Source organism: Mustela lutreola, chromosome 18, assembly GCF_030435805.1.
Source record: "Mustela lutreola isolate mMusLut2 chromosome 18, mMusLut2.pri, whole genome shotgun sequence".
Classification (NCBI taxonomy): domain Eukaryota; kingdom Metazoa; phylum Chordata; class Mammalia; order Carnivora; family Mustelidae; genus Mustela; species Mustela lutreola.
Genome location: NC_081307.1, coordinates 42,231,347 through 42,244,902, shown reverse-complemented (window position 1 = coordinate 42,244,902; position 13,556 = coordinate 42,231,347). Strand labels below are relative to the sequence as shown.

The window sequence follows — 13,556 nt, the reverse complement described above, 5'->3', positions numbered from 1 at the left end:
ATCCCTGATGAATATGGATGCCAAGATTCTCAACAAGATCCTAACTAATAGGATCCAACAGCACATTAAAAAGATTATCCACCATGACCAGATGGGTTTTATCCCTGGGATGTAAGGATGGTTCAACATTCACAAATCAATCAATGTGAGAGAACAAATCAGTAAGAGAAGAAAGAAAAACCACATGGTCCTCTTAACTGATGCAGAAAAAGCATTTGACAAAATACAGCATCCATTCCTGATTCAAATGCTTTAAAGTATAGGGATAGAGGGAACATTCCTCAACTTCATGAAATCCATCTATGAAAACCCACAGCGAATATCATTCTCAATGGGGAAATGCTGAAAGCATTCTCTCTGAGATCAGGAACACGACAAGAATGCCACAGTTGTTCAACATAGTACTAGAGGTCCTAGCAACACCAATCAGACAACAAAGAGAAATAAAAGGCATTCAAATTGGCAAAAACAAATCAAACTCTCTCTCTTCACAGATGACATGGTATTTTATATGGAAAGCCCAAAAGACTCCACCCCCAAACTATTAGAACTCATACAGCATTCAGTAATGTGGCAGGATAGAAAATCAATGCACAGAAATCAGTTGCTTTCTTATACATGAACAGGGAAAATATAGAAAGGGAAGTTAGAGAATTGAAATATTTTGACTATTTATAAAGAAGATTTCAGAGGAATGTTTGGGTTAATAATTCTTTTTGGACCAAGACATTGCTGCCTTAGAACCACTAGCTTGTGACCAGAATTCCACAAGAATGAGTCTTAATATTCTAGATTCAGGGATAACAGAAGAAAAAACTTTTGTACTGAATCCATAATCTTGCTTTATTTTTTTATTATGTTAAGTTGGTCCCCATACAGTACACCATTAGTTTTTAAGCTAACGTTCCATTATTCATTGTTTACATAGAACACCCAGTGCTTTATAATTCATTAACATTAAAAAATACAAAAACAAGTGAACTTAGAGCTGTTTTAAGTGCTGGTCAAATGGAATATAATTTACATTGAATTTTTTATATTTAGGAATAGTTGGAAGATGGGGTTTTTTTTCAGTTTCTGTCATTGTAAAGAAAGCTGGTCTCATAGTAAATGTTCATATTGCAATAAAATGCCTTTCTGATAACCAAAGTCTGAAGTTATCCTATAGAAAATATATCATATATATGATGTATTTTTACCTCCCTGGAATGCACCAAATATAAGATTCAGTTAAAGTAAAATAATAATTAACTTACTTTCCACTGAGATAATCCTTGGGGACAGCTCCACCAAACCCCTTCCTCTGAACTCAGTGTTTACTTAAACACCAACCACCCTGAACAGCCTTGCTCCCTTGTGCCTGGGCAGCACTGGCTGCACTTTGGGTGTCATGGGCTTTGTGGGAAGTGAAAATGTCCCTGGAGTCCATGCCCCCTGTTCAGCCTTGTATGAATGCACCTTAGTCCTCTCCTTGCCTGAAAATTTCTGAGCTACCAGCTTGACTCTAAAACAAAGATGCTTGGTCTTGGAATTAATGAGATTTGTTCCTACTGACCAAGAGCATCAGAGCATCTCTGGTGAGTGAAGTTTGTTTATATTTTATGAAATTTATAGCCATCCTCCTGAAGCACATAGTGCATGATTTCCCCTCATAGCTCATTCATTTCTTTAAATATGTTCATGATGTTTATTTACCTGTGATTCCTCCTGAATAGCTCCAGCAAATTCACAAATGACGACCAAAATGGTAAATTCAATGTGTTTTGTTGTTATTTGAAATTTCCTTTCTTAAATAAGTGATGCTATTGCAGCTTTTTCTTCTAAAACATCTCTTTCACTGGCTCTGTGAAATTATCTTTGCTTCTGGTTCTCTCCTTCCTCTGTGACTATTCTTCCTCACTTTCTTTGGCTGGTCCCTCTCATGCATATCACTTGAAATTTGATGGTATCTAAATATCATTCTCTGTTCTCTTTTCTGTCTTTTTTCCCCTAGAAATATTATTTTAAGTGTCATCTAAAGGAGTCAGATTAACTGCTTTTCTACATGATTTTCACATGGTGCTGATTTACTACATGATTTTCTGAACTGGTGGTGTTGAGTTCCAGACCCTTATATGCAACTTCCAGGCCAGCACACAGTCACCTTGACTGGGTCTCTCTCATAACAGTCATCTCTTCTCCCAGCTGTCTCCCTGTCTCTGTTATATGACATCCTCTCTGCACATCCATCAGCCATAAGGATTTTATCTGCTCATTTTCTCTTGTAATTGTTATCTCTAGTTTTCACACCTATAGAGTAGATCAAACCTTCATCATCTCTGGCAATATTTCATCCTTCAGTTAGGGTTTTTTTTTTAATTTAATTTAATTTTTTTAAAGACTTTTTTAAATCTATTATTTGATGGAGAGAGACAGCAAGAGAGGGAACACAAGCAGGGGAAGTGGGAGAGGAAGAAGCAGGCTTCCTTCTGAGCATGGAACCTGATTCAGGGCTTGATCCCAGTACCCTGGGATCATGACCTGAGCCAAAGGCAGACATTAATGTCTGAGCTAGCCAGGCACCCCTCATCCTTAAGTTTTATGCTTTTCCAATCCAATGTCCATGTGTTTGCCAGGCACTTCCTAAAACTTAGTTTCAGTGAGCTCTCAAAATAAATGACAGCAAAACAAAAAGATACTAGCTCAGTGATTTTCAACCTCTTTCCATGGTTAGGGATTCATCAATGGAATAAATCACAGTAACTGGTGGAGTAACTCAAGTAAGTTGATAGTACTGTGTAGAATTGAAATCAATCATGTATATACCCAGCTAAGTATTTACTTAGTGCTGTTATGTTGGGTTCCATTGTCAAAGTTGGAAGAATGGACAGAGATGGTGAAGGAATTGTCTCATGGTGAAGAAACTCATTGCAAATGGATTGACCTTTCAACATGTCCACAGATTTTTTAAAAGGAGTAAAAATCAGAAGAGTAATTCTGACACCCAGAATGATTTTCTCATTCTGTAGTAATCCATTTAACATAAAGAGTGACATCAGCCAACCCTCTAACAATTATGTTACATGTGGTATTAAGGTTTTGTTTGTTTGGTTGGTTGGTTGGTTACTTTAGGAACTGGGCACTCACTATCTGATATATTTCAAGCCCTATAGAAAAAGAATAAATAATTGTTTATTCTTATTTTAAGAGTCACAGTAGAGATAATACTGAAAAGGCATATACTCCACTATTTAGCATTCTGCCTACAACATAGTAAGAACTAAGTGCATTTTTAAAAACTTCATTATTGGGGCACCTGGGTGGCTCAGTGGGTTAAGCCTCTGCCTTCGGCTCAGGTCATGTTCTCAGGGTCCTGGGATTGAATCCTGCATCATGCTCTCTTCTCAGCAGGGAGTTTGCTTCCCCTTTTCTCTCTGCCTACTTGTGATCTCTGTCAAATAAAGAAATAAATTCTTTTTAAAAAAACCCTCATTATTTTTTCAAATGAACTTTATTGAACATATCTGAATTCAAATCATCCTAAGGTTTTAAGAATTACAAGGACAAGGCATCATCAAACAGTTGTGAGATCTCTCAATTTCCCAACCTCAGGACTCAGTGCTTAGTAACAGTGGTGTCTGCATGTTACAGCTTTGAGGTTTATTTCACTGTTTAAGCTTGCCCTGGGAAGTTCATTACAACCAAACTTCATTATTGAAAAAATTTTGAGTGCCTTTCAGAGGTAAGGAATATGACTCCTTAGAAGAAACATTGTCCCTACATCTGGACTGTTCCTAGACCCATTTACAAGATGGTACAAACAACCTCATTTTAGATGGTTTCTAATTCATTGATCTCTGCTATATGGTTAATGAAGGAAGTTTTACTACATCATTATAATCCTAAGGTATTGTGTATAAGATGTAATAATATTAGTATATTGGCAAAATCCTCAATGAATTTGTTGACTGGAAGTAGTTCATTGTCCCCATCAATTTCTCACCTTTGACAATCCAAACTGTGCTCCAGAAAATTCTAGTAACTTTTTGATCTGTGTGAAGGCATTGATCACATTTAGGGGTTATATTTTTTAATAATACATAAAGATTTTTCTTTTTTATTATATTAGTCATCATACAGTAGTTTTTTATGTGGTGCTTCATGATTCATTATTTGTGTATAATATCCAGTGGTAAAGATTTTTCTAAGTTAAATGTTACCTAATCACTATGGGAATAAATTTTTCTCAATTTCTGTAGCTCTATGCTGAGTGCACTATTATTTGACATACAGATATACTAAATATCATACATTCTCTCTTATTGTTGCTTGGCTCCCTAAACAGAATCATACTTGTTGTCTTCAGTGTGACCATGGCCAACTTGACATCCATGAGTGGATTCCTCCTCATGGGGTTTTCTGATAACCATGAACTTCAGATTTTACATGCATTGCTGTTTTTGGTGACATACCTGTTGGCCTTGACAGGCAACCTCCTCATTATCACTGTAACCAGCTTGGATCATCGCCTCCAGTCCCCCATGTATTACTTTCTGAAGCACCTCTCTCTTCTGGACCTCTGCTTCATCTCTGTCACAGTTCCCCAGTCTATCGCAAATTCACTTATGAACAACGGTTACATTTCCCGTGGCCAATGCATTCTTCAGGTGTTCTTCTTCATAGCTCTGGCTTCATCAGAAGTGGCCATCCTCACAGTAATGTCTTATGACCGGTATGCCGCCATCTGTCGGCCCCTGCAGTATGAGACCATTATGAACTCCTATGCTTGTAGGCAGGCAGTGACAGCAGTGTGGCTTGCTGGGGGCCTCTCTGGGCTCATGCACACAGCTGTGAACTTCTCCATACCTCTCTGTGGAGAGAGAGTCATTCATCAATTCTTCTGTGATGTTCCTCAGATGCTGAAACTAGCTTGTTCTCATGAATTCATCAATGAGATTGCAGTGGCTGCCTTCACAACCTCAGCAGCATTCATCTGCTTGGTCTCCATCGTGCTCTCCTACATTCACATCTTCTCTACTGTGCTGAGGATCCCATCAGCCGAGGGCCGGACCAAAGTCTTCACCACATGCCTACCACACCTGTTTGTAGTCACCTTCTTCCTCTCCACTGCAGGCTTTGAGTTTCTGCACCCACCTTCTGACTCCCAATCAGCTATGGATCTCATGTTCTCCATATTCTATACGGTGATACCGCCAACACTCAATCCAGTTATCTACAGCTTACGGAATGAAGCCATGAAGGCAGCTCTGAGGAAGGTGCTGTCAAAAGGAGAATTTTCCCAGAGAAAGATATATTTAAAAGCCATTTTTAAATTTTAAATAAAAATAAAAAATAAAAATAAAAATAATAAAAATAAAAAATAAAAAACATAAAAATAAAAGCTACTGTCATTGCACTTCAGATTATAAGAGTATAGGTCTGATTTACTCCCAGAACTCCTTTCTAACCTTTCTATTCTTCTCAAAATCTGATTCATCAAAATTTAAGATATTATGCTATTAAATGTTGTGGCCTTGTTCCTCCAATTAAAGTGTTATTTTAAGGCATCTTTTAGGATGTGTGTGTGAGAGAGACAGAGAGAGAAAGTAATGACTTTAGGGTTTGGCCAGCATAATTTAGTGTTGGTTTTTAAACTATGGAAAGAGCTGAGATGCCCTTCAACAGACAAATGGATAAAGATGTGGTCCATATATATAATGGAATGTTACTCAGTCATCAGAAAGGATGAATACCCAAGTTCTGCATCAACATGGATGAGACTGGAGGAGATTTTGCTCAGTGAAATAAGTCAAGCAGAGAAAGTCAATTACCATATGGTTTGACATACTTGTGAAACATAAGGATTAACATGGAGTATATTAGGAGAAGGAAAGGAAAATAGAAGGGTGGAAATAAGAGGGGGAGATGAACCATGAGAGACTGGACTCTAAGAAACAAAATGAGGGTTTCAGAAGGGAGGGGGTTGGGGGAGGTTGGGGGAGCCTGGTAGTGGGTGTTAAGGAGGGCATGTATTGCATGGAGTACTGTGTGCTGTACATAAACAATGAGTCTTAGAACACTGCATCAAAAACTAATGATGGGAGGGACAAGATGGCAGGGGGGTAGGAGGAGGTGCCTTTTCAGCCGGTACCCCAAAGTGAGCTTATTACCTACAAAAGAACTCCATTCACCCATGAAATCAGCCTGAGATCAGAATTATACACGTCTGGATCTCTACAGGGGCAGAAGACGCCAGTGAGCAGGTAAAGTGGAGTGGGAAGGCAGACTGATATCAGAAGATAAACAAAAGGGGGAGGGAGCCACCAGAGGCGACAGGTTGTAAAGTAATACCCCAATATGAGCGAGAGTGCCCTGCATCTGGGGACCAGCATTAACTTGGAGACTGGTTGAAAGCACTCCAAAAGAGCAAAGGATCACGGGGGGGGGGGGGGGGGGGGGGATTGTGGGAATCGGGCGGCTAGGGACAGGGGCTTAAGTTCCCGGTCGCAGGACAGCCTCCCCAATGCTGAGGCAGAGAGAGTGCAGTGGAGAAACCAGGTCTTGGTCCCTAAGCCGCCAGCGTGCCTGAGAATGCGTGGGTTCTAGCTCCTGTGAGGGGATGGGAGCCATGCCAGTGGGCAAAACGCGCGAGCCCAGCTACAAAGCCTGAGATACGCGCGCACGTCCCTCAGGCTCCCCTGAGAGAGTTACAAAGGCCCTGCTGGCGCTCTTTGGCCCCTGCCATTGTTTCCAAGCCTAAGCTGCATGCCCCAAACCCTCCCCTGACAGAGGTGCACAAAAGCCCAGCCTGGGGTTTTCGGACCTGTGCCCAATTCTCAGTGCCTGAGATGCACGCGCGACCCATAGCCACCCCTGAAAGAGGTGCGCACAAGCCGGGCACTCTTAGACCCAGCAAGACCAGGCACTCCCAGCCTGGGCCAGCGGCAAAATCTCAGTGTGCAACTGCTGCTTGGAGCCTCTCTGGCGGTCAGGAGCTCCCAGACAGCCGCCACTGCCTTGGCTTTGGGTACAAGCAAAAGATCCTGCACCCCCAGGGTCTGCAACTTGGAACCTGCTCTGCCAGCGGCCAAGGGGGAACATATTTAGGCTCTGCAGACAGACTGAGGCTTCTCTCTGAGGGGGAGATCAGGGTGTGGTTTGTTTTCCTCTAAAACTACAAAAACCATCAAAGGCGGTCAAGGTGAGAGAAAAAAAAGTGAACAAACATAAAAACCGCCAGAGAACAAAAGCCTGAAAAAAAAAGAGTTTCTTCAGAGCCCACCCCCTTGAGGGGGGCGGAAGGACTTAACTCAGGAAACATCATTGACTGAAAACCCACCTGGCAGGCCCATCCCCCAGAAAACAAACCAAGAAAGAAAAAAAAAAAAGATAAAAAAAAAAGACTACAAGAGAACAACCAATACTTCATAGGAAAACTTGTATTGTTCACTCGTTCCCACTATTCCGGTTCATTTTTTTTTTTTACACCTAGGCAATTTTTTTAACCTATTTACCATCACAACAAGCTGTACAGTACATCAAATTCCATAATACCCTTCTAACCTGAACTTTTTGTTACATACACCTATGTTTTTCCTTTGCATTTTTATTTTTTGAATTCCTTTTTTTTATTTTTAGTTTAGTCTAGTTTATTCCTTTTTATTTTTATCTTTTAATAGTCATATAGAGTTAAACTTCAAATTAATCCCCTTTCCCCAATCAATACTACCCCTATAGGTAAACCAATTTTTAATCCCCTTTAACAAAGATATCAAGATATATCCAGGAAGAATCAAAACAACCTTCCTCTCAAACACTGAGAATTTATAAGAACTCTCCCATCTTCTTCTTCCACCAGTATTTCTGTGTTTTTGTGTTTGTCCTGATAGCATATAAATCTTACACTTGGGGTTCTTTTAGACGAGGTTCTTCCTTTATTTGCATGTATTTTTTTTCTCTTGTCATATACTTGTATCAGTCTTTTTATCTCTTTGTTTGTCTACTTCATAAATCTTACCTTGGGGACCATCTGGGCTGAACCTTCTCTTTCATCTTCCCTTTCTTTCTTGTCTCTCCCTCTCTCTTTTTTTTATTTTTTCTTTTTCTTTTCTTTTGTCTCTCGTTTGGGTGGGGAATCCTGATTGCTCAGAAGTGTTCCAGGGTGCACCTTGACTGCACCACAGTTGATACATCCAGCTACATCTGTTCAGTCATCTCCCACCAAAATGACTAGGAGGAGGAATGCCCAACAGAAGAAAAATACAGAGGATGGACCTTCTGTGACAGAGGTAATGGCTATCAACATAGACAATATGTTGGAAAGAGAATTCAGGATAACAATTATCCAGGAAATAGCTAGGTTGGAGAAAGCCATGGATGACCAAATGAAATTGATTAGGGCAGAACTGAAAGCGACCAGACAGGATGTTCACAATGTTAGGGTGGAGCTTAAAGCTACCAGGGAGGAGGTTCACAATGCTCTCAATGAGTTCCAATCTAATCTAAACTCTCTCAAAGCTAGGGTAACTGAGACAGAAGATAGAATTAGTGATCTGGAAGACAAACAGATAGAGAGAAAGGATCAGGAGGAAGCCTGGAACAAACAGCTTAGAAACCATAAAAACAGAATCAGGGATATAAATGATGCCATGAAGCGTTCCAACATCAGAATTATTGGAATCCCTGAAAGGGAGGAGAAAGAAAGAAGTCTAGAAGATATACTGGAACAAGTCCTTCATGGAAAATTTTCCCAATCTCGTGAATGGAACAAGCATTCATGTACTAGAGGCTGAACGGTCTCTACCCAAGATTATACATTCCAAAAAAACATCACGACACCTGATAGTCAAATTGAGGAATTATAATTGCAGGAATAATCTCTTGAAAGCTGCCAGGGCAAAGAGGCTCCTTACTTACAGAGGGAAGCCCATCAGAATAATGTCAGACCTGTCCACAGAAAAATGGCAAGCCAGAAAAGGCTGGCAAGATATATTCAGGGCACTGAATGAGAAGAACATGCAGCCAATAATACTTTATCCAGCAAGACTGACATTCAAAATGGATGGAGAGATAAAGAGTTTCCAAGACCAAGAACGCTTAAAAGACTATGCAACCACCATGCTGACACTGCAGGAAATATTAAGGGGGGTTCTATAAAAGTGGAAAAATCCTAAGAATAGCATTGAACATAAATATAGAGACAATCTACAGAAAGAAAGACTTCAAAGGTAACTCAATGTCAATAAAAACGTATCTATCAATAATCACTCTCAATGTGAATGGCCTAAATGCACCCATAAATTTACACAGGGTTGGAGATTGGATAAAACGACAGTACCGAAAGGAATCCATCAAAATCCTTGAGGAGAACACGGGCAGCAACCTCTTCGACCTCAGCCGCAGCAACATCTTCCTAGGAACAACGCAAAAGGCAAGGGAAGCAAGGGAAAAAATGAACTACTGGGATTTCATCAAGATCAAAAGCTTTTGCACAGCAAAGGAAACAGTTAACAAAATCAAAAGACAACTGACAGAATGGGAGAAGATATTTGCAAACGACATATCAGATAAAGGACTAGTGTCCAGAATCTATAAAGAACTTAGCAAACTCAACACCCAAAGAACAAATAATCCAATCAAGAAATGGGCAGAGGACATGAACAGACATTTCTGCAAAGAAGACATCCAGATGGCCAACAGACACATGAAAAAGTGCTCCATATCACTCGGCATCAGGGAAATACAAATCAAAACCACAATGAGATATCACCTCACACCAGTCAGAATGGCTAAAATCAACAAGTCAGGAAATGACAGATGCTGGCGAGGATGCGGAGAAAGGGGAACCCTCCTCCACTGTTGGTGGGAATGCAAGCTGGTGCAGCCACTCTGGAAAACAGCATGGAGGTTCCTCAAAATGTTGAAAATAGAACTGCCCTATGACCCAGCAATTGCACTATTGGGTATTTACCCTAAAGATACAAATGTAGTGATCCAAAGGGGCACATGCACCCGAATGTTTATAGCAGCAATGTCCACAATAGCCAAACTATGGAAAGAACCTAGATGTCCATCAACAGATGAATGGATCAAGAAGATGTGGTATATATACACAATGGAATACTATGCAGCCATCAAAAGAAATGAAATCTTGCCATTTGCAACAACATGGATGGAACTAGAGCGTATCATGCTTAGCGAAATAAGTCAAGCAGAGAAAGACAACTATCATATGATCTCCCTGATATGAGGAAGTGGTGATACAACATGGAAGCTTAAGTGGGTAGAAGAAGAATAAATGAAACAAGATGGGATTGGGAGGGAGACAAACCATAAGTGACTCTTAATCTCACAAAACAAACTGAGGGTTTCTGGGGGGAGGGGGTTTGGGAGAAGGGGGTGGGATTATGGACATTGGGGAGGGTATGTGATTTGGTGAGTGCTGTGAAGTGTGTAAACCTGGTGATTCACAGACCTGTACCCCTGGGGATAAAAATATATGTTTATAAAAAATAAAAAATTAAAAAATAAAAATAAAAATTAAAAATTAAAAATTAAAAAAAAAAAAAAAAAAACGACAGTACCCATCTATATGTTGTCTACAAGAGACCCATTTTGAACCTAAAGATACACCCAGACTGAAAGTGAAGGGATGGAGAAGCATCTTTCATGCCAATGGGCCTCAAAAGAATGCCGGGTAGCGATTCTCATATCAGATAAATTAGACTTTAAACTAAAGACTGTAGTCAGAGATACAGAAGGACACTATAATCCTTAAAGGGACTATCCACCAAGATGATCTAACAATTGTAAATATCTATGCTCCCAATATGGGAGCAGCCAATTACTTAAGAAAACTGTTAATCAAGAAAAAGAGTCATATTGATATGAATACAATAATCGTAGGTGATCTTAACACGCCTATCTCAGAAATAGATCATCGAAGCAGAAAATCAATAAAGAAACAGGAATGACACATTGGAACAGATGGACCTCATAATTATATACAGAACATTCCACCCTAAAACAACAGAATATTCATTCTTTTCAAGTGCACACAGAACCTTCTCAAGAATAGACCACATACTGTGTCACAAATCATGACTCAACCGACACCAAAAGACTGAGATTATTCCCTGCATATTCTCAGATGACAATGCTTTGAAACTGGAGCTCAATCGCAAGGAAAAGTTCCAAAGGAACTCAAACACCTGGAAGCTAAAGGCCACCTTGCTTAAGAATGCTTGGATCAACCAGGAGATCAAGGAATAACTGAAACAATTCATGAAAACCAATGAGAATGAAGACACTTCTGTCCAAAACCTATGGGATACAGCAAAGGCGGTCCTAAAGGGGAAATACATAGCCATCCAAGCCTCCCTCAAAAAAAATTGAAAAATCCAGAATAAACCAGCTGTCTCTACACCTTGAAGAACTGGAGAATCAACAACAAATCAAACCAACTCCACACATAAGAAGGGAAATCATCAAGATTAGAGCTGAGATCGATGAGGTAGAAACCAGAGATACAGTAGAACGTATCAATGAAACTAGAAGCTGGTTTTTTAAAAGAATCAATAAGATCAATAAACCATTGGCCACACTAATCCAAAAGAAAAGAGAGAAAGCCCAAATTCATAAAATTATGAATGAAAAGGGAGAGATCACAACGAACACCAAGGAAGTAGAAACGATCATCAGAAGTTATTATCAACAGTTATATGCCAATGTGTTTAGCAACCTAGATGAAATGGATGCATTCCTGGAAAACTATAAACTACCAAAATTGAACCAGGAAGAAATCGAAAACCTGAATAGACCGATATCTAATAACGAGATTGAAGCAGTGATCAAAACCCTCCCAAAAAACAAGAGCCCAGGACCTTTTGAAATCCTTGGGGAATTCTACCAAACTTTCAAAGAAGAAATAACACCTATTCTCCTGAAGCTGTTACAAAAAATTGAAGCAGAAGGAAAACTTCCAGAATCTTTCTATGAAGCCAGCATTACCCTGATCCCCAAACCAGGAAAAGACCCTACCAAAAAGGGTAATTTTAGACCAATATCACTGATGAAAATGGATGCTAAGATTCTCAACAAGATCCTAGCCAACAGGATCCTACAGCACATTAAAAAGATTATCCACCACGATCAGATGGGATTAATCCCTGGGCTACAAGTATGGTTCAACATTTGCAAATCAATCAATGTGATAAAACAAATTAATAGGAGAAGAGAGAAGAACCACATGGTCCTCTCAATTGATGCAGAAAAAGCATTTGACAAAATCCAGCATCTGTTCCTGATTAAAACGCTTCAAAGTATAGGGATAGAGGGAACATTCCTGAACCTTTTCAAATCTATCTATAAAAGACCCACAGCAAATATCATCCTCAATGGGAAAAAGCTTGCAGCCTTCCCGTTGAGATCAGGAACAAGACAAGGATGCCCACTTTCACCACTCTTGTTCAACATAGCAACTTCTTTCAAGATATGTCTCCAAAGGCAAAGGAAACAAAAGCGAAAATAAACTTTTGGGACTTCATCAAAATCAAAAGCTTCTGCACAGCAAAGGAAACAGTCAACAAAACAAAGAGGAAACCCAGGGAATAGGAGAAGATATTTGCAAATGACAGTACAGACAAAAGTTTGATATCCAGGATCTATAATGAACTCCTCAAACTCAACACACTCGAAACAGACAATCATATCAAAAAATGGGCAGAAGATATGAACAGACACTTCTCCAATGGAGACATACAAATGGCTATGAGACACATGAAAAAATGTTCATCATCACTAGCCATCAGGGAGATTCAAATTAAAACCACATTGAGATACCACCTTACATCAGTTAGAATGGCCAAAATTAAGAAGACAGTAAACAACGTGTGTTGGAAAGGATGTGGAGAAAGGGGAACCAACCCTCTTACACTGTTGGTGGGAATGCAAGTTGGTGCAGCCACTTTGGAGAACAGTGTGGAGATTCCTCAAGAAATTAAAAATAGAGCTTCCCTATGACCCTGTAATTGCACTACTGTTTATTTAACCCAAAGATATAGATGGAGTTAAAAAATGGGCCATCTGTATGGCCACAGTTGCCAAACTGTGGAAAGAACCAAGATGTCCTTCAATGGACAAATGGATAAGGAAGATGTTGTCCATATACATTATAGAGTATTATGCCTCCATCAGAAAGGATGAATACCCAACTTTTGTATCAACATGGATGGGACTGGAAGAGATTATGCTGAGTGAAATAAGTCTAGCAGAGAGTGTCAATTTTATAGTTTCACTTATTTGTGGAGCATATGGAATAATATGGAGGACACGAGGAAATTGAGAGGAGAAGGGAGTTGGGGGAAATGGAGGGGGATATAAACCATGAGAGACTATGGACTCTAAAAAACAATCTGAGGGTTTTGGAGGGGTGGGGGGTGAGGGAATTGGTGAGCGTGGTGGTGGGTATTATGGAGGGCACGTATTACATGGAGCAGTGAGTGTGGTGCATAAACAATGAATTCTGGAACGCTAAAAAGAAATTAAAAAAAATAAAAATCAGGGGCGCCTGTGTGGCT

The 13,556-nt window shown here is 39.8% G+C and overlaps 1 protein-coding gene across 1 annotated transcript; it reads left to right on the top strand.

The window, feature by feature from the left end:
- Window positions 1–4,352: 4,352 nt before the first annotated feature.
- On the top strand, window positions 4,353–5,306 carry LOC131820352 (olfactory receptor 14J1-like; the record flags this gene model as incomplete). Its single annotated transcript, XM_059155908.1, has 1 exon — window positions 4,353–5,306. A coding segment is annotated over exon 1 (954 nt), but the record flags the coding sequence as incomplete, so codon positions are not given.
- Window positions 5,307–13,556: the final 8,250 nt, after the last annotated feature.